General features: G+C 48.3%; 1 protein-coding gene across 1 annotated transcript in view; it reads left to right on the top strand.

Annotated features, from left to right (window-relative positions):
* The first annotated feature begins 2,198 nt into the window (after positions 1–2,198).
* Positions 2,199–25,585, top strand: part of STX8 (syntaxin 8) — a 103,436-nt gene continuing 80,049 nt past the window's right edge. The window contains exons 1-6 of the mRNA XM_050319564.1: positions 2,199–2,252; positions 2,858–2,957; positions 6,382–6,476; positions 8,117–8,227; positions 16,519–16,643; positions 18,018–18,110. Coding sequence (XP_050175521.1) covers positions 2,236–2,252; positions 2,858–2,957; positions 6,382–6,476; positions 8,117–8,227; positions 16,519–16,643; positions 18,018–18,110 — 541 coding nt within the window. The 5' untranslated portion in view covers positions 2,199–2,235. The remainder of the gene's footprint in view (positions 2,253–2,857; positions 2,958–6,381; positions 6,477–8,116; positions 8,228–16,518; positions 16,644–18,017; positions 18,111–25,585) is intronic.

Here is a 25,585-nt window from a genome sequence, read left to right as displayed (position 1 = left end):
CTGCTCCTGGGGGTCCCAGTGCCGAGGGATCGTTCCTCTCTCTCCAACTCAAACCCTTTTTATTTATTCTCTCTCCAAATCAAACCCTTTTGCCCAGGCTTGTGGGTCCTGCTGCCTTTCCCTGGACCTTGTTGGGCGCCTTCTCCTCGTGTGCCTTTTCCAGGACGGTGGATGCCTCTCCCTGCCCGTCCGACGCAGCTCGGAAACCTCGGGCAGTGCCCCCGCCCGCTCCCGGCAGCCGCTCCGGAGGTGGGAGATGGAAGTGAATTAGGGACAGGGCGAAACGAAACATCGCTTCGTGCGTTTTTAATGGTGAAAAAATTAAATATGTAGAGGCCGTGTGGCTCCAGCGGAGCAGCGCAGCCAAAAGCCATGAATGTTTGATGGCCAGAGCTGCGGGAGCAGCCGGATTTGGGAAGAGCCGTGACAGGGGAGATGGAGCCCAGCCCGAGGGGCTGCCAGGGCCGGCGGGGAGCGCAGAGCCCGGGGCACCGCTGGCCCTTGGGTCCTGCGGAACGCAGCGATCTCAGCCCCCCAAGGGCAGGAGTGGGGTGCGTGTCCCTGCTCCCCACCCCAGCACGTCCCCAGCCCTGCCCAGCGAACCGAGGTGATGCCTGGGGGTGCTCAGCACCTCCCCAGACCTGCCCCGGGGCAGCTTTGCTCGGGTTGGTTCCAGGGCACGGGGGCTCCTCTGGCTCCGAGTTCAACACCCCCTCCAGCCCCAGGGGCTTCAACGTGGGGTTGGGCGCTCTCTGGGAGCACAGCGGGGTCACAGCCCCCAGGAACGTGCTGACAAGGATGCACTTGTTATCATTATTGTTATCATTATCGTTATCAATATCGTCATTATCGTTATCAATATCGTCATTATCGTCATCAGTATCGTTGTCATTGCAGCAGCAGCCCCGTGTCACGAGGGCAATAAAACCTCTCTGTCAGTGTCTCGTGGCTGCTCCTCAGGCACCGGGCCCAGGTTTGTGCCTGCATTGATTTGCGTCACCAATCACACCCAGGAACAAAGAGGAGAGGCCAAATCCTGGTGGATCCGGGGTGGGAAGGGCTCGTTGGGCTTGGACAGAGGCTGCTGTGGGAGTGATGGGCTGTGCCCACTGCCAGGTGACTGCAGGGCGCTTGGCAGCCAAAACAGGTGCTGTGCCAACACCAGCAGAGTCACCGGGGACCAGGGGGATGGGGATGAGGGGGACAGGGACATCAGCATGGGCAGGGAAGGGCAGTGACTGTCATCTGGAGATGGGCAGGGAAAGGGGATGGAGCGGAGGATCTGGAGAAGGAAACTGGCAGCTGCCTCAAGGGAAGGAAAGGCCTGAGCCAGGGATGAGAGGCCTCTGGAGCCCACGGGGCTGCTCTGAGGGGCACGGGACTGCAGGTGACACTGTGGGGGGTTAAAGTGACCCTTGAGCACCAGGAACTGCCACCCAAGGTTGGAATGGGATAGAGTGACCCACTGCTTGGCACTGGGGCCATGTGGCAGTGGGGAGGGGAGGAAGGGAGGGTGAGACGTGAGGAGGAAGGGGAAAGAGTGACCCGCTGGGGAGAAACAGCAGGAGGGGCTGGGCAGGGAGGGATAGACATGGCTCTGTGGTGTGAACATCTGCACCCTGTACACACAGATCTGCACCCTGTACCACACACATCTGCACCTGTACTGAGCACATCTGCACCTCTGTACCTGTACTGAGCACATCTGTTACCTGTACTGAGCACATCTATACCCTGTACCTGCACATCTGCACCTCAGTACCTGCACCAAGCACATGGCTCTGTGCTGTGATCATCTGCACCCTGTACCACACACGTGCACCTTGTACCACACAGATCTGTACCTGCACTGAGCACATCTGCACCTCTGTACCTGCACTCTGAACTTCTGCCCCTCTAAAACCTGAACTTCTGCACCTCTGCAGCCACCCCCACACATCTGCGCCTCCCCACTGAGCCCCTCTGCACCTTGTACCGCACAACCAGCACCGCTGCACCCTCGGGCCCCGCACCGGACACCCCATTCCCGTTCCCCGCAGCCCTGCACCTCTCACTCCTGTATCCCCGTATCCCTTTATCGCCGTACCCCTGTACTCCTATATCTCCGTACCCCTTTATCCCTGTCCCCCCGTATCCCGTATCCCCATCCCCGTGTCCCTCTCCCCTCCCTCCCCTCCCGGCGCCTGCGCGCTGTGGCCGCTCCGGCGGAAGCGCCGGGCCCGTTCCGGGGCCGCGATGGCTCCGGAGCCCTGGTGAGCTGGGCCGGGGCTGGAGCGGGGTCGGGCGGGCCGGGCGGGACCGACCCTTCGGGGCCTCCCCGGGGCTCCGGGGCCCGTCACGGGTGGTGGGAGCGGGGCCGGGCAGGGCCCGAGTGGGTGCGGGGGTTGGACCTTCCCCTGACGGCCCTTTCCCAAAGCCCATCCCGGGGTGTGTTGGGTGCTTGCCTTCCTCGGCCCTTTTCCCAAAGCCCATCCCGGGGTGTGTTGGGGGTGTTTTGCCTTCCCCTCCCGGCCCTTTTCCCAAAGCCCATCCCGGGGTGTGTTGGGGGTGTTTTACCTTCCCCTCCCGGCCCTTTTCCCAAAGCCCATCCCGGGGTGTGTTGGGGGTGTTTTACCTTCCCCTCCCGGCCCTTTTCCCAAAGCCCATCCCGGGGTGTGTTGGGGGTGTTTTGCCTTCCCCTCCCGGCCCTTTTCCCAAAGCCCATCCCGGGGTGTGTTGGGGGTGTTTTACCTTCCCCTCCCGGCCCTTTCCCAGGCCGATCCCGGGCGGTCCCGGCGGGTCCCGGTGCTCCTCCCGGTGCCCCTCCCGGTGCCCCTCCCGGTCCCCCCGGGCTCAGCCGCTCCCCCGCTCCCTCCAGGCTCTCCCTGCTCGATGCCGCTCGCCAGCTCGCCCAGGACATCGCCGAGAAGATCCAGGAGCGGAACCGGTGCCAGCGGAGCGGGGAGAGCTCAGCCAAGGTACCCCGGGACGGGCTTTGAGCTGGGTTTGAGTTTGGACCCTTCTCGATGCGGGTTCAGCTTTGAATCTACCGGGGTCGGATGTGCCCGGGGAGCCCGGAATTCCCTGGCAGGGGGTGCAGAGGGAAGCGGGAGCTGCGGGAAGGGGCAGAGCCGGTGCCGGGACGGGGGTGACGCTCCGGCCCTGCCCCAGGTCCGGCTGTGTCGGTGTCACCGCTGGGGACCCGCAGGGACAGCTGTGGTTGATGGCAGGAACCCCCCGTCAGTGCTCTGTTCTTCGGGGTTCCCGTAAAGACAACAAGGATGCAAACTCTAAATTAACAGAGGCCTTTCAGCCTCACCAAAGTCACCTTGGGTTTAACAGAGCTGAGTGTTTCTGTGGGCGATAGCGCTGCTTTTAAAGGAGCAGCCCTGGGAGCGTTGGGCTCACTGTGCCGGCTGCTCGGGGCCGTCACTGCCGGGATCAGAACTTTCCCAGAGCTCCCGAGGCTCAGAGGTGCCGGGATGCACATCAGCTGCTCTGTGCCCCTCTCTGGGAATAGTGACCAGATGTTTCTCCCCACACGGCTGGATCGCTGCCCTCTGCAGGGGCTCTACAGCAGAGGAAACAGGAACTTTGCAGCCTTGTTTTAGCCACGTTTTTGACAAAACATAAGACCAGAATTAAATATAAATGAGAAGTGGAAGTGAGAGCTTACCCAGGAAAATGTTCTCCACGTTTTCACACTTTCTTTTAAAAAAATAAAATAAAGTTGTGATTCTCAGGAAGCTCCTTTCTTTAGACCTAAAAGCCTCATCCTTTCCTCCAGGCAGTGCAGGAGCAGGTTGGTGCCATCAACAGCTCCCTTGGTTGTGTTATGTTAAAAAAAGGCTGCAAGTCCTTGAGTTAGCTTTTTATAATAATTGACATAATTAAAGCCCCACTGATTTATCTTGCAGGCTCTGCCCCTCTTTATAGCAGGGATTTAATATGATGCCCAATCACTGAATCTTCTCTACCAGTTTAAAACCTATCAGCTTCTAAAATAAAATGCCATTTTTGAAATGTTTTCTATGAAGAAATGTTGAGGAAAACTGTGTGGGCTTTGTACAATAATCAGTGCTGCTGAATGAGTGACTCAAAGTTAGCATGAATTGAGAGGAGGTTTCAGAAGGCCCCAATAAGTGGGCTTGGAGAGAAGTGTTTTCTCTGCCTGCAGCATTGAGAGGAGTGTTTGGAGGATGGTGAATTATCACAAGTTGTACAGATATGCCCAAGCAGTAGAAGACTAATAAAAAGATTGCTGCTTAATCTGTGTGTATTTATAGAGGACAAAGTTCTCTGTTTCCATCAGTGCCACCCGTGACGTGTCCGCAAACCCCAAGGAAACCTCGTGCTGATGTTGTTCGAAGCCCTTCAGGGCCGTAACTCTCCGAGGTTGTGTTTTATGGAAACATTACATGGTTGACTTAGTTCCTCATAAAATCACTTGTTCCATGCCCTGTGTTTTCCAGTTTCCCTTTCATCCATTAACAGGTAAAGATGAATATTTGGCAGTGTTTGATTCTACTGTAAACAAGTGTCCAACAAGAGAGAGTTGTTTTCATAACACAAGTGCCTGTTGAGAAATCCACGGCTGAGCAGTCGTGTATTCTGTGCCTCCTGAACGCTTCAGTGCAGGAAAATGTCTTTGTACATTGTTAGCCTGTCAGGGAGAACATAAACAAGTCTTTATTTTTATAGTATTTTGCCATTAGCATGGCTAAAAACCCCCGTTGCTTGTTGCTGAGCCAAAAATAGAACATAAAACTTAAAGTGGAAAAATAAACTATAAGGAAAGATTTCCAGGCAGCTCTTACTGTCTGTGAGCTCTGCTCTGTCGAGCTGACCTTAAGCCTTCCATTGGCTTCTTTTTTTCTATTTTCCTTTTTTTCTCTGAAGGAAGTGGAGTGTTGTGTTGTCACGCTGCAGTTGGGGCCAGTGGTGTCTGTGTTTGGGGACTTTCTTGGCAGTGTCACCTTTATGTTACTCTGCTGCTCTGGGTCGATTGAATGCAGTGTTCTCCTCCTGAGAACACGTGAAATTAAAAGGCTGATTACCTCATTGCAGAGCTAGAGGACATGCAGGAGGTTGAGCCTTCCCAAAAGCACTGAGACCCCATCCTGGTTTGGGAATTGTTGCCGTGGTGTTGGGCTGAAGGTGGATTTTGGCTGCGTCCTCTCGAGGGCTCCGCGTGGTTGCATCTGCTTCCTGTTGTATTCGGTGGTGTTTAAGAACAAACCTCACAGAGTCAGAGGGATTTAAATTCCTGATGCTCTTGGGGGATTTTGGGGCTCTCCTGCTTCATCCCTGTGCTGGTACCGAGTGTGGTGTGGCTGTGCAGGATCCTGTTCAGTGAGATGCTGCTGTGTCTGCAAGAAGGCTGGAATGGCAGTCAGCAGATATTCCTCTTCTGTTCCAAGTTCCTCACAGAGGAACTGTGGTTGCAGCCCATTGTAACCCACAGCAGGGCTAGGAGCTTGTAAACAAGAAGCACATCAAGTCTTAATTAGGATGACTTGCATGGTTAATTGCAGTTACAGCGTTTTTTTCCTAGAACTCGTACTACATAACTAGAATGAAAAGAAATAAGATTTAAGGAGGAAAATCCCAGAGGATAATGTCAGCCTGACTTGGGAAGGGGTGGGGAGAGAGGAGGATTCCTGCAAGCATGGGGGTTGCTTGCAGCAGGGAAGAATTGTGAACAACTGAATTATGTTTTTAGTAAGAACAGACACATCTGAATCCTGGGCAGGTCAGTGGTGGGAAAGGGTCCGGGGGTCCCTGGGGCTGCTGACAAGGGACATGGAGGAATCTGAATTTCTTTGGGATCTTTAGTTTAGAGTCTGGAGGAGTTCAGTGGAGGTAATGTCTGAACCTGTAGCAACCTTCCCTCTAATCCTGGGAGCTGGGAAAGAAGCCTGGTGGCTGAAGAAGCTGGTGCTTTTATTTGTATTGAAGATCAGAGGAGAGATCTGGAAAACTCTCTGGAAAATATTAAAATGTACTGAAATGTTTTGCCCATATAGAGGAGTGTGTTTATAAAGACTTGAAAGACAGCTTTCCATATCCAACAGCATTAATGCCTTAGAACTGTGTTTGTGAAACTAGAACTGTTTCTCCCATTAATTTATAAGCATCCCAGAGCCATGAACTGTGTCACTTCCTTTCAGCTTTCTGGGGCTGAAGCCCTTCATACCTGTAGAGCTGAAGTTAAATACATGTTTTGTGTATATATATATATATATATATATATATAACATTATATGTATTACATATTATATATAATACATTATATATTTTATATATATATAAAAAAGTCTGCATGAAGCAGTATGAAATTTTGTGCAACTATAACTCAGACCAAAAAAGAAAAGCTTAAATAATCCCTTTCTTCCCCTCCAGATCAATGTGGCCATCAGATCATCACTGCAGAATCTCAGGGAGAAGATTGATCAGCTGAAGGAGTTGCTTCTTCGGGCGGTGTCAACACGCCAAATGTATCTGTGCAAACATCACTCCCTGACCCTGCTGTGTTGTGGGACAGAGTGGAAAAATACACTCTGATTGCTCTGCCACACAGTTTGGGTTTTCCCCTCATTCCCTGTACAGAAGACCTCGTCACTGGAACTTTCTCTGTGCTGCTGTTTGGTACTTTCATTGCAGCTGCAGAGCAGGAAGGGAGCCTGAGCCCCTCTGGGGTGCTGGGCATGGGGCTGGCTCTGGTTACCTCTGTGCCAGACAGGAGCTTAACAGGATGGTGTGAGCCAGCTCAGAGCTGTCCTGGTGCTGCCTGTGCTGTGTTGGCACTGCTGGCCGGGTGCTGGACTGTGTGCCAAGGTCACCTGCCCAGCACAAAACTGGCTAATTGATGGTTTCTCTTGGCCAGGCCTTGCTGTAAGGAAGGATGAAGCTTTGTGGGCAGGGCTGTGGGAGTCCTGGCTTTGACTGACTTAAAGGAACAACAGGGCTCCATCTTCACAATGATGTCAAAATGCTGCAAAACATGCCTTGGGAAGAAATCACAGGTTTTCTTCTAGGAGTGTTACCCTGTGGCCTGGATTTGCTGCTCCTCCCATGTGCTGGGAGAGTCAGACCAAAGGAGTCAAAGTATGTCCATCTCCCTGAAGGCACCCAGGAGCAATCTGAGTTTAATTTCAAACCTGCTATATCAGAAATGCCTCCTAAGCCCTGGCCCCAGAGTGCTGTGCTGATACAGGGGTGACACTTCCCTATCCAGTTAGTACTTGAGAGCAGGCAGATGTTACTGCTGTGGCAGAAAGCACACACAGATCAGTTCAGCTATTGCCTAATCCACTCAGCAGTACTTGGAAGAGGGTTAGCAGCCCTTCAGAACTCACTGAGGTTAATTTAAAAAAGGCAAACACACGTCCCCTGTTGAAGCCAGCAGCACTTGAGGGCATCTTGTCTTTCAGAGACGCTGCGGGAATTGTTTTTCTGCTGCACCAGTGGCTGTCGGGGTGTTCTGCTGACGAATTGCAAATGAAAACAGATGCTCAAAGGACATTTTTGGTTGTTCTCTGATCACTTGGCTAAGAGCTACTCCCCTGGTCTGTGTTATGAGCCTCCAGTGAAATGGGATGTGAAGTACCCCACTGGTTTGAAAAGCTCTGTTCTGTTGGGCCTGCCCCGTTTGTGACAGTGTGAGCTGGAGCTTTTAAGAAGTCTCAACCTTCCCTGAACTTAACCCCTGCAGGATGGTTACACTGTCAGTGTTGGAGAGGAGACCAACTGCTTAGGCTTCTTAGTAATAGATAAAATGATTATGTTGGGTGTTGGAAAGGGAGATGCTGTTCTTAATGCTCCCTTGGCAGGAAGTGGCCTTGCAGTTCTCTCACTGCTTTGAGGTGATGACATGAGGATTGTTTTCTGGCCACTATATGAAACTTTTTGTTTGAGATATGTGGGGTTCAGAAACACATTTAGAACAGCAGATTTCATTCAGAAAAATGTGACCCATCCTTTTAGATATTGGAACCTTTTCTTGAGTTAAAATAGTTACCCTAGTTTATTTTGATGATCAGGGGATCTGATTTATTTTCAGAATGTATAACAGATATTTTATATCATTAAAGTTTTTCGATGTTCTAAAGTTTGTTCCTTAACCAAGTGCCATCAGCACACAGCTGGAGGGAGACAGGAGGCAGAATTTGGTGGACGACCTTCTCACACGACATAAACAACTTGAGGCATCTTACAGGAATGAAGGCCCAGAACCAGATATGACAAGGTATGGCACTGTCACCTCAAATGAGCGATGGGATCTGTGCTTTGGGGCTGTCTGAGGGTGATGTTAAAGCTGATCTTATTTAGCTCTGCAGGAAGGAAAGGGTGTTTCATTTGCTTAGAAATGATGTGCTGCCTTCAGTGACACGGTCATGTGTGTCTGCAGAGCTGGGGAGGATGAGGGAGTGGGAATTGCTTAGAAGAGGAAATAACTGACCAACTGGTCTGTGTTGGGCTGGTGGGGGCCACCATCCAAAACCTGTGTGAATTGTTGGGAAGAAAACTGTCAGGATGAGGCTTAAGGTTTAAGCAGTCCCCAGTGACCTCATTGTGTAGCAGTCAGCAGTGCTTCAGATGGAAGACGTTTCAATTTCCATTTTGGTGTGTCCTTCACAACGGGGGAAAATAACTGTGGTTCTTAGTCTTCCAGTTGTGCTCTCCTTACACCATTCCCACATAGTCCCTCTGCGCTGGAAGGGGGTGTGTTTGTCCTCTCTGACAGGTTCTCAGAAAGGATCCATCCCTGGTGGTCCCTGCCTGACCAGGAGGAAAAGCAGAGCCTTGTTTTTGAATGCGAAATTCAGGCCCTTTGCCTGAGTTAATCAGTTATAAGCAGAGCACAGGTTAGGTTTGATGGAGTCACACGGGTGCTGTGTCCATAACAAACAAACCACATTAGGCACAGACTTGATATAATTCCCTAAAAAGACATTTTCACTGCAGATGTGGCATCCTGCGAGCTCTGTGTGCAGTGGGGGGAGGAGGATGGGTTGTCCATGGCCTTTTGGATTTCAGTTTTGTGCCTGTGGAATTCCACTCCAAGTGTTTGCTCCCCTTTGGGCTGAACTTCAGAGCTGTTGGTGGCTTCATTTTGTGCCTGAGCATGTGTGTGTGTCTTGCTGAGGAGCAGGAGTGTCCTGGCTGGGTGTCCTGAGCTCAACCTGGAGCTCTGCACGGGCTGGAGTTGGGCCAAAGGCTCTCACGAGGCTCTTTCTCTTCTGCCTCTTCATTTGTGTTGTAAAAGTTGATTTTTCTTTGAGATTCCTTTTTTTCCTTCAGTGAGTTCAAACTGCCCAATGAATTAATTCCCAGAGGAGAGAAGGGGTAACAATAAAAAAGGCTATGGTAACAGGCTAAGGACAGCAAAATGAAGCTGCCATTTCCTCCTTTCTGGGATGTGGTAGTGGATCTGCCACCTTAGCACAGGACTTGGGCTGTGGCATGTTGGAATTGAAGTGGCAGGTGTTGAGGGGCAGCCTCAGACACATCCTCATGACTCCCTGGGTGATCTGCTTTGATCCCTGAGCAAACACTCGTGGAAAAAATGGAATCCCCCTCTGTCAGAGTGTGACTGACCTGTCTGCTCACCCCACACAGGTCACCAGTACTGCTCCATGTGAGCGTTACCCATTTTGGCTGAACTCCAGCACAGATAATTGCATTTGCTCTTCCTGATTTTTCCTGTGCACATTCAGGTGATCAGTCCTGCAGAATGGTGCAGAGGAGAAATGGAGCTGGAGTCTCTGAGGGCAGGGCTTGCTCTGTTTCCAGGGTCAGTGAGATTTCTCTTGAGCATAACTGGTAAAATTTCATTTAAAACACCCATCTTTTTAAAAAAGCAAACATCCATTCTCAGGAATTTTCTGTGATTCCTGGCTGTTGGGCCCAGGCACCCACTTTGGTGATGTGTGGGAAGCTTTGCTGCAGCAGGGTCAGAGCCCTGAGGCCGCTGTGGGTCACAGAGGGGCTGTGGGAGCCCTGGGAGCTCCCTGTGTGGTCTGGGTCACCCGGGGTGGCTGAGCAGAGCATCCTCCCCTCTGCTGACCCGTGCTGGAGCTCCTGCCTCTGAGGAGTGTGCCTGCACTGCTGCAGTGTGCACATGCTGTAGAAATACACATTTGTCTTATAAGTTTTAGCTTGTGGTTCTGAGTGGCAGTGTTTCCTGATGCACTGCATTCACTGGACCCTTCAGCAGCAAGTACAGCCCTGCATTTTGCACGTGCACGGGTAAGGTCACTTGGGGGAGGGAGGGTTAGAACCCTTCTGAGGAAGTTTCTCCCCTTTTTACTCTCAATCTTGGAAAAAAACTTCTTATGCTTTTAAATCCTTGCACCGTTGAAGTAATACATGAGCCTTTTTTCTGATGTTCACACAATCCCAGAAGGGGTCAGGCTGGGAGGGACCACAGTGGGTCACTGGTCCCACTCCCTGCTCCAGCAGGGCCATCCCAGAGCACATGGCCCAGGATTGTGTCCAGAGGGGTCTGGAATATCCCCAGTGAGGAGTCTCCAGCCCCTCCCTGGGCAGCCTGTTCAGAGCTGGGTCACTGCCCAGCCAAGAAGTTCTTCCTCCTGTCCAGCTGGAGCTTCCTGGGCATCAGTTCCTGCCCGTGGCTCTTGTGCCATTGCTGGGCCCCCCCAGCAGAGCCTGGGCCATCCTCTGCCCCCTCCCTGCAGATATCTATGAGAATCTACAATTTATCTTTGTACTGTGGCAGACAGCTTCGAAGCTATTGTGTAGTTAAAAATTGGGTACCAATGGGAGAGTTGTGTCCTACCATAATGGCAGAAAATAAGAATTTTTTTCTACCTGTTTGTTTTCTTTGTGTATCTTGGAGCAGGTAGAAGAGATGCTCAAAGTTCAGCTGATAGTTTTGTGCATTCTCATCTGTATTTGTGCATTGTGAGGTCTGTTCAGTGATGTGGTGTAGGGGTTGGTTTCAGTGCTCTTGTTCTCTGGTGTTTGTTACTGCCTGTGCTACCAGAGAAGCTGTGGCTGCCCCATCCCTGGAAGTGTCCAAGGCCAGGTTGGATGGGGCTTGGAACAACCTGGGCTAGTGGAAGGTGTCCCTGCCCATGGCAGGGGGTGGGACTGGATGATCTTTAAGGTCCCTTCTATCCTAAACCGTCCTGTGATTTGTGATTGGGATTTGTCGTGTTTGCATAACCAGATGTCAGTGCATCACATGCTGCAGGTCATAAAGCTGCAGACTTTGATCAAATGCAAGCAATTGTTTGAGGTTTGGATTCTCCAGAGCCCTGTGCAGAGCCTGTTGGTGTGTTGGCTCTTACATCTACTGCTGAGTCAACCACAGCATGTGAAATGGCAAGTGTGCAAAATGTTTACAGGGACCGTGAAGTGAGAAAGCCTATTTGTGTCCCCTGCTCTGAGCAGTCCATTAACTGGTATGATCCTTCTGGGTCCCTTCCAGCTCGGCATATTCTGTGATTCTGTGATGTTGTGTGATATTCTGTGATGTGACTTTTGGAAGTGTGGCCATCCCTGCTGTGGCAGGACAGTGTTGTCACGGTACTTCTGTGGAGCAGGCACAGGGTGATGATTCAAGCAAGAAGGTGTCGAGGCAAACAGGAGGAAAACATCAGAATCCCATGATAATTTCACACTCCATTAAAAATGATCAGGGAAACCAGTATTTTCCAGCACAGGATAACATCAGAGAGAGTATTTCTTTGTTGCAACGTTTGATGTTTTATAGTTCTCTTTTAACTTCTTATTAAAAATGGATAAAATTACGCTAACTGTTCTGTCTGGTGAATTCACACCCCTTCCAAAGTCTCCCTTGTGGGTCTTGTTTTCAGAGGTACAGGCAGAGTCATGGCCTGGATCCTGTGCCAGTAAGTCCAGCCTTCCTGTCTTGCCTGAGCCTGGCCTGTGTGTGGGTTGGTAGGGAAGGAGCTTGGAAAGGGCTTGGAAGGAGCCTGGAAGGAGCTGGGCTGGGGCTCAGAGCCCGCAGGTTCGTGGGGTTCAGCTGCCATTGACAGCTCAGGGGTCCTTCAAAATCCTGGCAGAGCTGTGGCCCAGCTTGGGGTTCCCCTGGGAGGCAGAGCCCACTCTGGGCTGTGTCTGAGCTGAGTCTCAGCTTTTCCCCTGCATTAGAAAAATCAGCACCTGTTGTTTGATGGAGTTCTTGCAGTGACACTTGTCCCGGGCTCTGGGCTGGTTTTCCGTATCTAATCCATCTCTGATGTGACAGCACACACTTTTCCAGCAGTCCTTCCTTTCATTAACCTTCTTGCACCACTGATCACACATTTACTGTGCCCACGGCCTGGGGCTGGGAGGGTTTCACCAGAATTAATCTGCGTTTATGTTCGGTCACCATTCAGTGAGTTTTAGCTCCTTTGAAAGCTGCTGTAAAGCTGTTCCTGGTTGGGCAGTACAGTTTGTTAATGCTCCACTATTGATCCCAAGTGACAACTGGGGCTGGCACACGGGGCAGGACACTCCATTCCTTTGGGACAGCATTCCTTTACCTTCCGGCATGTCAGCCTTAATTAAGATGCAACTGGAATTTTCCAGGGAAAAGGTTGTGCTGTTGACGTGACTCCCCTTGAGCAGGGTCAGTTAAATTTCCTTTCATTGGTTTTCAGTAGCAATTTCAGGATCTTCTCCCCTCTTTTCTCCTTGGAGAGAGATCTGTGCAGGTTGTTGAAACAGAGACTGGAATGGGGCAGAATTCCCTGTGGATTCATACCATTGAAAAGCAGAAGTGGAAGAAGCAACCAGAAATATTGGAGTGTCTGTAGCAGGGCAGGTTCAGGGCTGAGCTCCTGTGTGGGTGTTACCACTCGTTTGGTCAGAGCTCCCTTGGGTTCCCTGCCCGAGGTGTTTCTGTCCCAGCCATGTCCTCGAGTCCCTCTGGCCTGGCTGCAGTGGGCACAGATGCCAAGTGAGACCTGCCTGAAGCCTCTGGATGGGCCCAGGAGGGCTCATCACAGGGTGTGAGGGGCAGGTGAGGGAGTTGTTGAGTACTTTGTGACCAGGACTGGTCTCACAGGAGTGGGTTTGTCCCTCTGCCTTTTCTCTGGGTATAATAATACAAGGTGCAGCTTCTTTCTAGAAAGAATTCTTCTTTCTCATAGCTCTCGTTCCTGAGGGGTGCAGGTGGGCTGTAGAGGTGAGACTTTCACTAAGAACTGTATGAGCTGGGTTATAATGTATTTCATGCTGTGCTATGTCCAATCTTGCTTGAAGAATAAGGGATGGTGTAGAAAGAAGACAGTAATATTTGATAGCAAGACTGATGCATGATGTGGTGGGAACAGCTTGCTCTGTGCTGGTGTTGTGGGCAGGAATTGGTGGTCCTGGAGTTGCTGAAGGGTGGTTTTGTTCTGCAAATCCTCTGTCTGGCATCCCATGAGGCAGCCAGCATGTGCAGCTCCCAGTCCTTGAAGCCAGTGGGTCTGGTTAACCCAACCACAGGTAAATGGTGTCAAGAGCAACACGGCTTTCCTTGAACATGAGAACACCAGTTCTTGTGCTGGTGGGGCTGGGAAGTCCTCTTCCACCTGCAGGGAATGCTGGCCCTTCTTGTGGGGAAACCTCCACCTGGGGTGGTAACTGGAGGGATTTGGAAGTGCCTGTGCTCATGTGGCTTCTCCCAGGTTTTTTGGAGGGAGAGAGAGCACTTTTGTTTTGTACTTTAAAATTGTACTTGTTTTGTTTATTAGCTTTGAGCTTCCTAAAAACACACTGGCAGTGTGAGCAGTGAAAGCGTAAGTGAGAGGATGCCCTGGCCCTTCACTGTGGCCGTGGGGATTGACCTGTGAAGCCAAGCTGAGGTGCCCGGGGTGCTTCAAAGACCCCGGGGCAGGACAGTATCGTCAAGGGAATGTTCAAGTGATCATCCACCCAATTGTCATATGACCCAGGTTTTGTTTAAAACTCAGTCTTGCTGATCAGTCTAAGCCTCGATGTGTGGCCTTGGTCTAAAGTAAGTGCTGGTTGACTAATCTAAGTTACTTGGGAAGTGTTATAAGAATTACCAGTGAAACAATGCCCTCTGGAAGATAAGCCCTCCCTTGTTAAGCGGTGACATAGCTCCCTGATTTTAACCCCCACCATCTTTTATACTTAGGCACATTGCTGAGCCTTGTAATTAGTTAAATCTGCTCCTATAATCAAAAGCCATCCCCACACTCCACTGCTCTGTGACGGTTTCCAAGATTTACGTGATTAACTTGGCGGAGGCAGTGGGTGGCTAATTGGATAAGCTTTAATCTTCACACCACCAAAGCGAAACAGGGGAAGATCAGAGGAAGGAGGAAGTTCTGCTGTGTTGTGTGGGTAGGTAGTTACCAAACATGTCAAAAAGATTATTGTAACGAGCAGACCAGTTGTCATGACCCAACCTTACAAGAATAGGGCAGATCACTGGGGGGAGGGAGGGAGGGAGGGAGCGAGCGCTGCAAATTATTTCAAATTTGCTTGCCTTGGCTTTTTTTTAACAGGCAGAAAGAGCTGTGCTCTTTTTAGCAAGCAGAGAGCTTTATGTTCTGTTTGCTTTATTTAAGTAACTTTGTCAGATGTTACCCTGGATTTTGTATCCTTGCTAATTGAACTGCTGAACTGGGTTGGCTGCAATGGCTTTTCCACCTTCAGAAGTGCAGTTGTGAGACTGGGAAATATAAGAGCACATTTAATCCCCCAAAGCAATGAAGAAAGCTAGGTAATGTGTAAAACTGCATTTCAGGTGTGTGTATCCTTGTCTAAGCAAGCCAGATTCCCAGCCTCAGTAGGTACATGAAAGTTTTCACGGAGGTGTGCAGGACTGGAATGCAGAAGAATCCCAGCTCCTCTTTGCTGTTGCCCAAGACATCCAGCTGGTTTTGACATAGCAGGGCAGGCTGGGTGTGCTTGGGTGTTCAGCATCACCAGGGTGTTTAAGGGAGATGGTGTGGTCTGCAGTAAGTGGCTTTTAGTTGCTTCTAGCAAAAATATCTCTGTTTTATTCTGACAAATCTGTTCCCGTGAGATGAAGTGCCATGACCACGCTGTAATGTTCAGCGAGAAGAGGTGAAGAGCTCTCACGCGTGGCTGTGGACGTGGTGGGAAGTGTGCCTGGACTCACTCAGTGCTGATCCAGCAGTGCTGATCCATCTCCCGGCCAGGAGATGTCCCCAGTTCACCACAATTCCTTCAGGAACTCCGGCGCAAGTTCTGGGCTGTGCTTGGCTCCCCTTCAGCCTGAGCAGGTTCGTGGCCCCTCCTGGCCCCGCTGATCCTTGTGCCGATTGAACTCCTGAAACGGGGCTGTGACCACAGAATGCTCAGGGAGGAGGGCCTGGACTCAATTAAACAAACAAAACAACTACAGAATTTAAACTTAGGTCTTAGTGGGATTAAAAAACATTCGAGAATTTGAGAGGTCCTAAAAACACTCTCTGTTCTTGTGTTCTTTGTGGAATCGCTTTGGGAAAGAACAGGGAAAAGGTAAAATGGGAATAAAAACCAGAGTTTTAAAAAACAAAGAAAGCAAAATCTGCTGTGGAGGAGCCAATCATCTTTCCATGACTTGTCCCCAAACCTGAGTTGCAGTTCTGGGTTTAGGTGACTCTCAGTCTCTCATATAAGATTTTTCTTGTAGGAGAAACCCATGAAGAGCTACAAGGCAGAAACCAGAAATCCGGTATTGAAGAAAATTCTTAAGTGATGTTCCATTTTACTGCTTGGATTTATGTGCCCTGGACATGGAAAACTTGGTTTCCATTGTCACCAGGGAAGTGTCTGTAACATGAACAACCTCAAGTCATAATTCTTTTAAAAGAAAACCTATTATCTGATTATTTTTTCATTCAGAAGTGTGTGTTCCTGGCTTCTTGTTCAGGTTGATGCCAGACTAGCGAAGTGCAGGAGGGGGGCTGTGTGATGTCCATCTGCAGTTTTTGAAATGCAGGAATGTTGCTGTTGAGGTTTAGTCAGGATTGCAGGGAATTAAAAGTCTCATCTGATTTGCATCTGTGTTAGCAAAATGCATCCTTTTACTCTTGGAAGCTTTGAGTCTGTAGCAGTGTTTTTATAAGTTGGTGTTTTGATCCTGGAGCAAACACAGGAACAACAAATGTGTATTGTCAGGAATACACGTTCTTTTTGTGTGGCAGTTTTGAATGCTGTGTGTTCTACAGGCAAACACCATTTGATATGGGTATATTATACAATATATTGTGTACATTCAGTATGTTATGCAGTATATGGTATGCATTTCAATATTTTATGCAGTTTATGGTACATTTCATTCTGTAGCTTAATTGTTCACTGCAAAGTGAATTCTCTCCTTCCTGACCACTTCCAGTGGCAGTGTTACAGGGCCTGTGAGGTGGATTTGTTATTGGAGATCATGGGATTCTTTTTTGTCTGATTTCTTCTGGGATTGCAGAGAACCCCATGGAGTGCAGCAAATGCTTATCCTGCTGTCTGTCAGCCTTTCTGGGAGGGGCAAATTGTACAACAAGGGGGTGGGTTGTGTTGAAAATTACTTACTGAAATTATTTTCAGATCCAGCCTAATGACAGGAGGGGTCAAACGAGGTGTCACCAACCCGTGGCTCTTGGAAGAACCGGAGGAAACCAGAGGGCTTGGCTTTGATGATCTCAGGCAGCAGCAGCGAAGGATCATAGAAGGTACAAGAGCCTTTTTGGTAGTTGGGAGCATTTCTGGCACTCTGAGAGGAGCCCTTCTTTGAACATCAACACGCCCACCTGTGCTGGAGTTTTCTTGTCTGGAGTTGTCAAACATAACAGCTCCAGGTGGATGTTTCCTGTGTTTGCAGGAGCAGCATTGTGCTCGCCATATTCTTAACTAGAAGCATCTTCTTAAATCAGATTTGGAGAGACCTGATTTTGACCATATTCCTGGTTTTGGCTTGCAGTGGTGATCACAGTAATTGCACTGGGTGTAGTGGTGTTGCTGAGTGCATGAGATGGATTGTTGAGTTAGAACTAGGTGAGAATTAACTCATCGAAAAAGAGTCTTTAGATTTTGGCCCTCACCATCCTTAAGGAATCTGTAACTTTGGAAGTGTTGGAAAACCTCAGCCCGAGGACATCAGGTGGTTAATGAGGTCATTTCCATGCGATCGGAGTGTTGGAAGTGATTGAATGGAATCAGACTCCAGATAAGACCCAGTTCATGCATGGAAATACGTGTAGGTGCTGCTCAGATGGTCTGAGCTCTGTCTGGATGGTCCAGAGGAAACCTCAACCTGAGTTTTTAATTACACCATGAGTAATTAAAGGGAGGCTGAAAGAGGTGTTGGGGGACCAGACCTTCATCCTGCCTGTCCTGGAGTGCAGCCGCTGCCAGTCTTGCTCCTTGCAGCATTACTGCTGTGCAGGTGGTCAGAGCACTGACCCTCCAGCCTCCTGCAGCTCTTCTTGTGCCACTTCCTGGCAGATTTGGGCAAGGAGAGCTGCACATTTTGGATGAGGGGCTTCCTGAGGCCTGTGTGGTGCCAGCAGACCGGCAGTTCCTCACAAAGGAGTGTCTGCAGAGGTGGGAGCACATCGACTTTATCTGCCCCCTATGTGCCCTCTCCCTCAGGCTCTCCCACACATTTTGGATCCTCTTGCAGCTTTAAAAAGCCATTTGAATTCTTTGGTGTTTGCATCACCTGTTTTCTTTTATCCACGTTAGAAGTTGCTTGGAAAATTTAAGAAGGCTAATCAGGAGCTCTCTCTGTGTGCCAGAAAATCCTCTGCATTTATGACTGAGTAACAACTGAATGTTGAATTCTTGGATTTTATTGGTTTTTTTCTTTTGGGACCCTCAGTGAAGTGTCCCAGCCAGAGCAGAGGAATTAATTACCCATCATTCCCATTATTTTAAGAGTGCTGTTCCCATAATGATTAGTTTTCATGTAGTGTTGATGTATTTTACTTAATACATTTTAGCTCTCTAAGCACAGATTGGATCTTTTTTGTTCACTTCTGCATAGTTTATGTAGCCTGGAACATCAACAACTTTTTAATGCAATGTAATCTATTTTTCCTGTGCAGAGCAAGATGCAGGACTTGATGCTCTTTCTTCAATCATATCACGGCAGAAGCAGATGGGGCAGGAAATTGGGAATGAGCTGGACGAACAGAATGGTAAGAACAAGATTTTTCCTCACTTTTTTGTAAGCCTGGGATTTATTTTTTTTTTTCACTCCTCATACAACTCCACTGCTCTCTGCCCACAAAGTAACCAGATGACACTGTAAAGGTTTATTTATGAGCAACCACTGCAGATTGTCTCTGTTCATCACCTGGTTTTATTGTGTTTCCCTCCAGTCCCAGTTGTGTGTGTACAGTGTGTAACACTTGGGAAGTTTTTCCCAAGCCTGTCTTTTGAGCAAAATTAATTTTATACTTGATCTTTTGCATTTTTCTGTTTTATGACAGTTTTTATGGTAAGCTTTTGTGTGTTGCAGGGTTTCACTTGAGCATTTCCATTCCGTGTCTTTCCTTATTAACCACATGGAAAAGTCTTGAGCCAGCAATTGAAGGAGAAGAGTTGCATTGTTTGCTACAAATGATTTGGATTTGGAGGGTTTCATGGCAGCAAGTGTGAGGATCAAATTAAGGGCAATATCGAACTGGAAGAGCACCTCTTTTCTTTAAAACAAGCCAGTGTCCAAATGGTGGAATTGCTCTCCTGGTAAATACGCTTTGTTACTCACTTAATTGTCCACATGACATGAACTGGCCCTGGGAGAGCAGATCCTCCAGCCCTCCTGACTTTTTCATTTCTTACAATATGGTAATAGTTCAATTAGAGCCGTGGAGCCCTGCCAGCTTTCTCCCTCACACAAAGGCTTCACCCATATGGCTTATCCTTGGCTTGTGTTGTGCTTCACCACTGAGAGGGGAAATGTCCTTTTACTTGCTAATAAATGATACACTTAAATCAGCTTCTTCCTGCGAGGAAATCTTCCCCCTTGTATCTCTCTGCGTGGCTGCTCAGAGCGAGGGGTTCCCAAATTAATGTGGAGTGCTGCTTGGGAGCCCCATTCTGAAGGAGAGTTAAGTCAGAGGATGACTTTCTCCTGTTTGCCTTTTGTACACAGCCAAATCCAGGAGGGAGATGAAATGGCTAGAACATGTCTTTGTTTATTAATCTGAAGGTTGTTAAGGAATGGTTTGTGCAGCTGGGAGAGACTGTGCTTAGTGGTCTTGTCATATTTTGATCCTCTGCCTCATGTGAGTAAAGACATTTTCAATTAGGAATCTCGGTTCATAGGTTTCTTCTATTAATCGTTGTTTAAAAAGCCACATTAATTGCCTTTTTTTGCTCTAAATAGAAAACAGGTGGGGAGCATGAGCATGTTTACTGATTCTTTGTGAAACCTTGGTTTCTCATTGGGAAAATACACGATCTGTGTCTCATTTCCCTCCGTTGGGGGTGGGGGATGTTTCCCCAAATCCGTATGTTTTTGGGACCCTGAAGGTACTGTTTGGTACCATCACATTTCCCCATGACGTGCCAGACTTTTTCTAGCAATGAGCCTTGAAACATCTGTGAAATGGGGATGTATTTAACCTTTCCTTTTTACAAATAATGCAAATAGTGCCAGTGTGGTTTGTCTTATGTTTTCATGTGAGCTCTTCTCCGAGCTTCAGGCAACTCTTTAGAGAAACATGGAAACTTTCCCAAGTGCTCAGAGTAAGAAGTGGTGAGGATTGTCTGTGCTGACTGCAGCCAGATCCTGAGAAAACTGCTCAGATCCGGAGAAAACTGCTCAGATCCTGAGACCTGCTCCTGGCTGTCCTAGAACCATGAGCACAAACCCTGCCAACCGTGCACAGAGTGTCATTTGTAGATGTCTAAGCTGTCCAAAATAGGTGGGAAATAGCCTGACTTTCTAGATGGGGGAGTAGATCACTCGGCACTTGTCTTCATCACCGCTGGGCAAGTAGAACTCCCAGGTTTCCTCTGACTTTATGCAATCCATGTGTTGTTGGGGTTTTTTTTTGTGGATACAGGGGGATAAGGTTGGGCATTTTGTTGCCACTAGCACCATGGAAGAGCTGAACTCCCTTGCACTGTTTTCCAGGGGCTGCTTTCCCCGTGCACATCTTGCTTCGTGCCCTGTGCTTAACCATGTGCAGACGGTGCTCAGGCTCTCAGCCAAGCCCATGTCACTGCTCCACGCTCAGGTTGATGAGGATAACTGCCCTGTAATTTCCCCTTCCTTGGAATCTCTTTCCTTCCTAGTGCTGAGTGATAATGGCATGGTCTGTATTGTGGGGAGGCAGGGGAAGTTCATCTTCATTAAGTGCTGCTTCAGTATTTCTTTTTTTTTTCGAGTCAAATTTCCCATCAAATTACCCGTTTCTGCAGGAAGCTTGACTTCCACTCCCTGACCTGCTTTGGATGTTCCCACCTTCTGCAACTAAGTAGGTGCCTTTAGCTTGTTCTGTTATTATGATAAAATATGGCTTTATGCAGAAGGAGCTGATAATGCCCATTAATGAATCAGATTTTAGGGAGTTTCGTACTTATTTTCCAGACAACTCGTTCGTCAGCCTGCGTTTTCCATTCCCTGGCAGCTCAGACTCTGCTCAGTGCAGATACTTGCACTTCCCAGCTCTCTGAGGTGGCCAGAGGCATTTTCCCTCGAGTGCCAGTTGGTGTAGCTGTGCATTTGCAGATGCACAAGTTCTGAGGGATCCTGATTAATTATGCAAAGTTTACTTCTCGAGTAGAGCTGGTACATGTGAATTCTTTTGTGTTTGTTAAATGACTGAAAAATGATTAAACTTTGCCTTTGGAAGGGAGGTGACTTGGCTGTATCTATTTTTCCTGCCCTGGTGGGCTGGCAGGCAGGAGGAGGAGCAGTGCTGGAGGTTTGTAGGAGGGTGTCCCTGGGCTGTGGTGGTTGCTGTGCCCTCTGGAAGGGTTGGTGGGTGACACCAACCTCGCTTTGCTCCACGTCTTTCCACATCCTCTGTAGTCAGCAGGGATTGCCCAGGTGGGATCCCTCTGGCCTGCCTGGCACAGCAGGTCCTGGAAAAGCCCCTTTCCCACAAGGATAAAGCCATCCTGGGCTCGGATGGAGGTGGCTGCTGTGCAGAGCAATTGAGTCCCATCCTTGGATTTCACGGCGATGTGTCCAAGTTTTAATTGGAGTCTCATGTCCTTCTTCACTTAGGTTTTCGGTATATTCCTGTCCTGCACATTTTGTGGCTCTGCTTAAATCCTGTGGGCCTTTGCAAACCTCCTGAGTGCAGTATTTTACCCTGATGAGCAAAGTAGAAGCAGGGTACCAGGAGACATTGTTTTCTTCCAGCCTTAGGAGTCTGCTAGCAGTGGGGATTAGCAAAAGAATTTTCCCATCATTAGCTCCAAATTTGGCCCCAGAAAACTTTCTGTAATCCTTTCATCTGTTCCATAAAAAAAAAAAAAAGAAAGAAAATAGTGTAAATGGCCTCTGGCCCTGTTGATGAGGCAATCTAATCTAGTGCAATAATTGTGGAAGAATGCTTTCAGAAATTGTGAATGCTGTTTGTTTTACCCTTATAGAGATGTTGTTTTCTCATTGTGACATGCTTGCATGAGAATGTACTACTCTGGGATGGATGGTAAATATTGGGAGCTTGCAAAATTTGTCGCGTTTGGCATTTTTACCCTGTCACTGTCCATTTAGTTTGCACCATTGAGGGTGGATTCCTTTGCTTCCAGGTCCTTTAAAGTTCATATCAGAGCAGAAAGAAGTTCATAAATAGGTAAACTGCAAAACCAGACGCTGTTTATGTCCTTTCAGTGGTTAAGAGAATGCTGTGCACAGTCAGGATGTTCTCCACCAACATGGATCATTTTAAGTAAATGATCTCTCATAATAATCCTTTAATTATATGGTTATGTAACATTTTTAATTTCTTGTCAAAGTCAAATTTCCAAAACCAACCAAAAATTGTAGCATCATGTCTTTGTTTATAATATCTTTGCGAATCAGGGTTGCTGTGTCACCTCTGGTCACAGTGGGTGGCACAGAAGCCTCCACGGAGGACTCGGCTCGGCCTGGTGTGTGATTTTTGTTACCCTGACATGACATGAAAATACTTGAGACTGGAGCCCTGTTCTGGCTGCTGCTCTACACACACATGGAGAAATATTCTTGTATCATTAATAAAGTGAGTGAAAGTATTTGTGGGGATGCAGAGACTTATGGAAAACAGCACCAGGAATGTGATTCCCCTCTCCCAGGTCAGGGCTCAGCCACAAGCCCAGCACTCCTGGTGCAAACAGCCCAGTCAGAACACGGACAGTAAGGGGCTTCTCCTAAAGATTATTTACGTATCTCGTTTCACATTTCTGTTTGTTAATATAATACAAACTAATTACCACTGTGTATGGGAGATGTTTGAGTTATGAGACTCAGACTAGTGGGGCTGTGCATCATTGTTAGAACTCGTTTGTAAATAGGACATGACTGAAGATAAGATTTTCAGAAATGTTCATCATCTTGTCTAAACAGGATCTGTTTTCATCCTGTGGATTTACAGCCCTGCGTGGTGGGGACCCCTTTGGGAGATGGCTCAAGTCCTGGTCGGTGGGCTTTGGAGGTGTTCAGCATTCCCTGAGAAAGGCTAAGTACCAGCAGGTTCAGCTTTTCTGACAACCTCCGTAGAGGAGCATATGTTTTCGATATTCAGATGTAAAATAACCATCCATGGCCCGACTGACCTCATACTATGCAGATAGATTTTAATTTTGCTTCCCGAGCTTATGGTGTGGAAATAGAAACAACTTCAGTGTTACTGGGGCACTGTTCTGTCTTTATTGCATTTTGTTTAGGTGGATTTAACCCTTCTTAGGGGAAAAATACCCCCCCCCGTTAAAACATTGCTTTTTGTCATGAGTGATCCAAATAGAGCAATACTTAGGCTCCCTACTCAGAAATTGGGGAATGCCAAAATTGAGGTTACTGGCACTTCTTGCATGTATTTCTAGCCTTAGAACAGTTGCATGGTGTTTTCTGCAGGTCCTGCCTCATTTTATGCATAGGACTCCCTCTCTTCTGGGGTTGAATTGTGCATTTGTGGTGACAAAAACTATTTGGAAGGTCTCTGCCTCATTTCTTCCAGGTGTGGGAAAACGTTTAGCGAGTAAGGCAAGGGTTGTAAGAGGGTTTTGTGGCGGCAGCAGCAGATAAATGTTGCCTCAGAGCATAAAACTGTCTGCTCCTGCCCAGGAGCTCCCTGTGATGGTGGTTAACTCATCTTAACTGAGCTTTTCCAGAAGTGATTCCCTCTGTGTGTCTGACCTGGCGCTGTAGGGACCGGTTTGCCGAGGTTTCGGGCATTGGCGCTTGTCAGAACTTGGTGCAGGCTGTGCCCTGGGTGCAATGAATCATGGAGTGCTTTGGCTTGGAAGGGACCTTTAAGGATCATCTAGTCCATCCCCTATGAAGTATTGAGGAATTCTACACTGAGGAATGTGGAATCATTTAGTTGTAAAAGGCCTCTAACATCACCGAGTCCAACTGTAAGCCTGACACTGCCAAGTCCACCACTAACCCATGCCCTGAAATATAGGAGAGTATATTAAATACTGTTGGGAAGGATAGATAAGGTTTGGTTTGCATGTGGCTTTTTAAAAAGAGAGAGGTTCAAACCCTTTTTTACTGAAACATCCAAAATAAACCTTAACTATTAATTTTCCTGTTTTCCTTCAGAGTTGGGATGATAGTGCTTCATCTCCCAAGGAAGCTGTCAAAAATCAAAATACACTTGTACCTGCTGTCAGAAGGGGCATATTGGGAAGGTCTGGGAGGAAGTTTTTAACTCTTCAGAGCTGAGTTGGAGTTGTGTGCAGCCCATAAGGAATGCAGCCTTGTGCTGGATGATGAGAATACAACCATCTATTTCATATCTGTCAAGGAAGTAACCCTGCCTGTGCTGCCTGCTGGAGGAGCAGGTGATGGAAACCAAGGTTACATTTTTCAAAGTGATACAATGTAAATTCAGTGTACCTACAAAAAAATTATTTAGGGTGTTTCCTAACCTTTTAAGGACAAGATTTTGCTGCTTCAGTGTTGATTTATCTGTGAAATTTCCTGGTGTTCTTAAAAATAAAGCTGGAAGAAGCAGGGAAGCTGCTGCAGTGTGGATCTGTCTCCAAGCCTGGGTCAGCAGCCAGATGGGAACCTACACAGGGACCCCTGGAGCTGCTGGGGTAATTTCACCGGTGTTGGATGATGAGGAGCAGCAGGAGGGAGGTGTGAGATGTCTTGTTGTGCCTTCACAGAGGGTTGCTGACAGCAGAGGGAAGAATAAGGAGTGATGATCTCTGTGCTGCCCTTCAGGCTCTGATGGGATGGCTTTCCAGTCAAAATGGGACAGCAGAACACTCCTTGTAAGCACTGATGAGATGACAGGTCTGTGGTAGCTCCCACTATGTCCTTGTAAGAGTCAGTTGTGCCAAGTGGCTTTGGATTTTTTCTGTGGAAGAGCTTTATGAGTGGGGGGAATGAATTAGGTGTCATTTGGACTTTGGAATGGCTTTGATGCTGTTGCATGAGACTTTCTTTAAGTAGTCTATGGAAACATGGGTTCAAATGATTAACCTTCGATAGGTGTGTCGTAGACTGGATGAAGATACTTAGCAATTGGCTGTTCATAGGTGGAATAGAAACATGGGCTGTGTGGGTCTGTCTGGTTCTGTTCAGCATGTGTGTTCACCTCCTGTGTAATACAGAGGTGGGAAAGACTTCATCTCCCTTGGGAGTAGTGCCAGAACTCCTCCAGATGATCCTGAGAAACGAGAGTGAAATTAAGTCTGGTTTCATCCGTGGAAGAGCTGCCTGCAGAGGGTGACCCTTTCTGTAAGGTGTAGGCAAAATACACGTGGTTATAGCAAATAAAGTCAACTCTTAAACGTGAACCAGTAGTGTAGTAGTGTGGAAAAGGCCATGGAGGAGCCAGGGTGTTTGGAGAATGTGTACTCCTTTGTTAACTCTTGGCACCGAGGAGGACACAGTGCTGAGGGTGACGTGGACATGGGGAGGGGGCACAGAGGGTCGGCACACGCGCGGTTTAACTCACTGAGGTGGGATCACCCAGGAACGATGAACTGCTGGGGCAGCTGAGTTTGCAGGAGAGAAGGCTGAGATGGGAACACAAGGTTCTTGAAGAGTGGAGCAAGCTGGTTCAAGAGGGGGAGAGGCTTTTGGTAACAGGATTGAGTCGAGGTCAAAAGGAGCAGGAAAATCTTTCCAACTGCAGCAACAGAGCCTGTGGCAGGAGGTTGGGAAGGCCTTGTTGTGGGACATCTTTAAGAAAGCTTCAGCTGATTTAGAGCAGGAGATGGACTAGACAACCTCTTATTTCCTGTTGTGACCTTCTCTAGCTCTCTCTTTCCTCTGCCTTTACAACTTGACTTCCTTCAGACTTCTCATTCTACTGCTTTTTATTGAGCTGATCTTTAATCTCTCCTCCTGAATGTGTCTAATCCTCCCTTTTGAAACCACCCCTCAGTATTCCAGCATTCTTGCCCAACTGGTTTCCCTGCTGGGTCCTTTTCCCTGTCCCTCTAACTTCTGAGTGTCTTCTTGTGAAAGCACTGGGGCTCTGCAGCTCCT

The sequence above is a fragment of the Myiozetetes cayanensis genome, unplaced genomic scaffold, assembly GCF_022539395.1.
Source record: "Myiozetetes cayanensis isolate MyiCay16 unplaced genomic scaffold, myiCay2020 scf22, whole genome shotgun sequence".
Classification (NCBI taxonomy): domain Eukaryota; kingdom Metazoa; phylum Chordata; class Aves; order Passeriformes; family Tyrannidae; genus Myiozetetes; species Myiozetetes cayanensis.
This window is presented reverse-complemented; position numbering and strand designations above follow the sequence as displayed.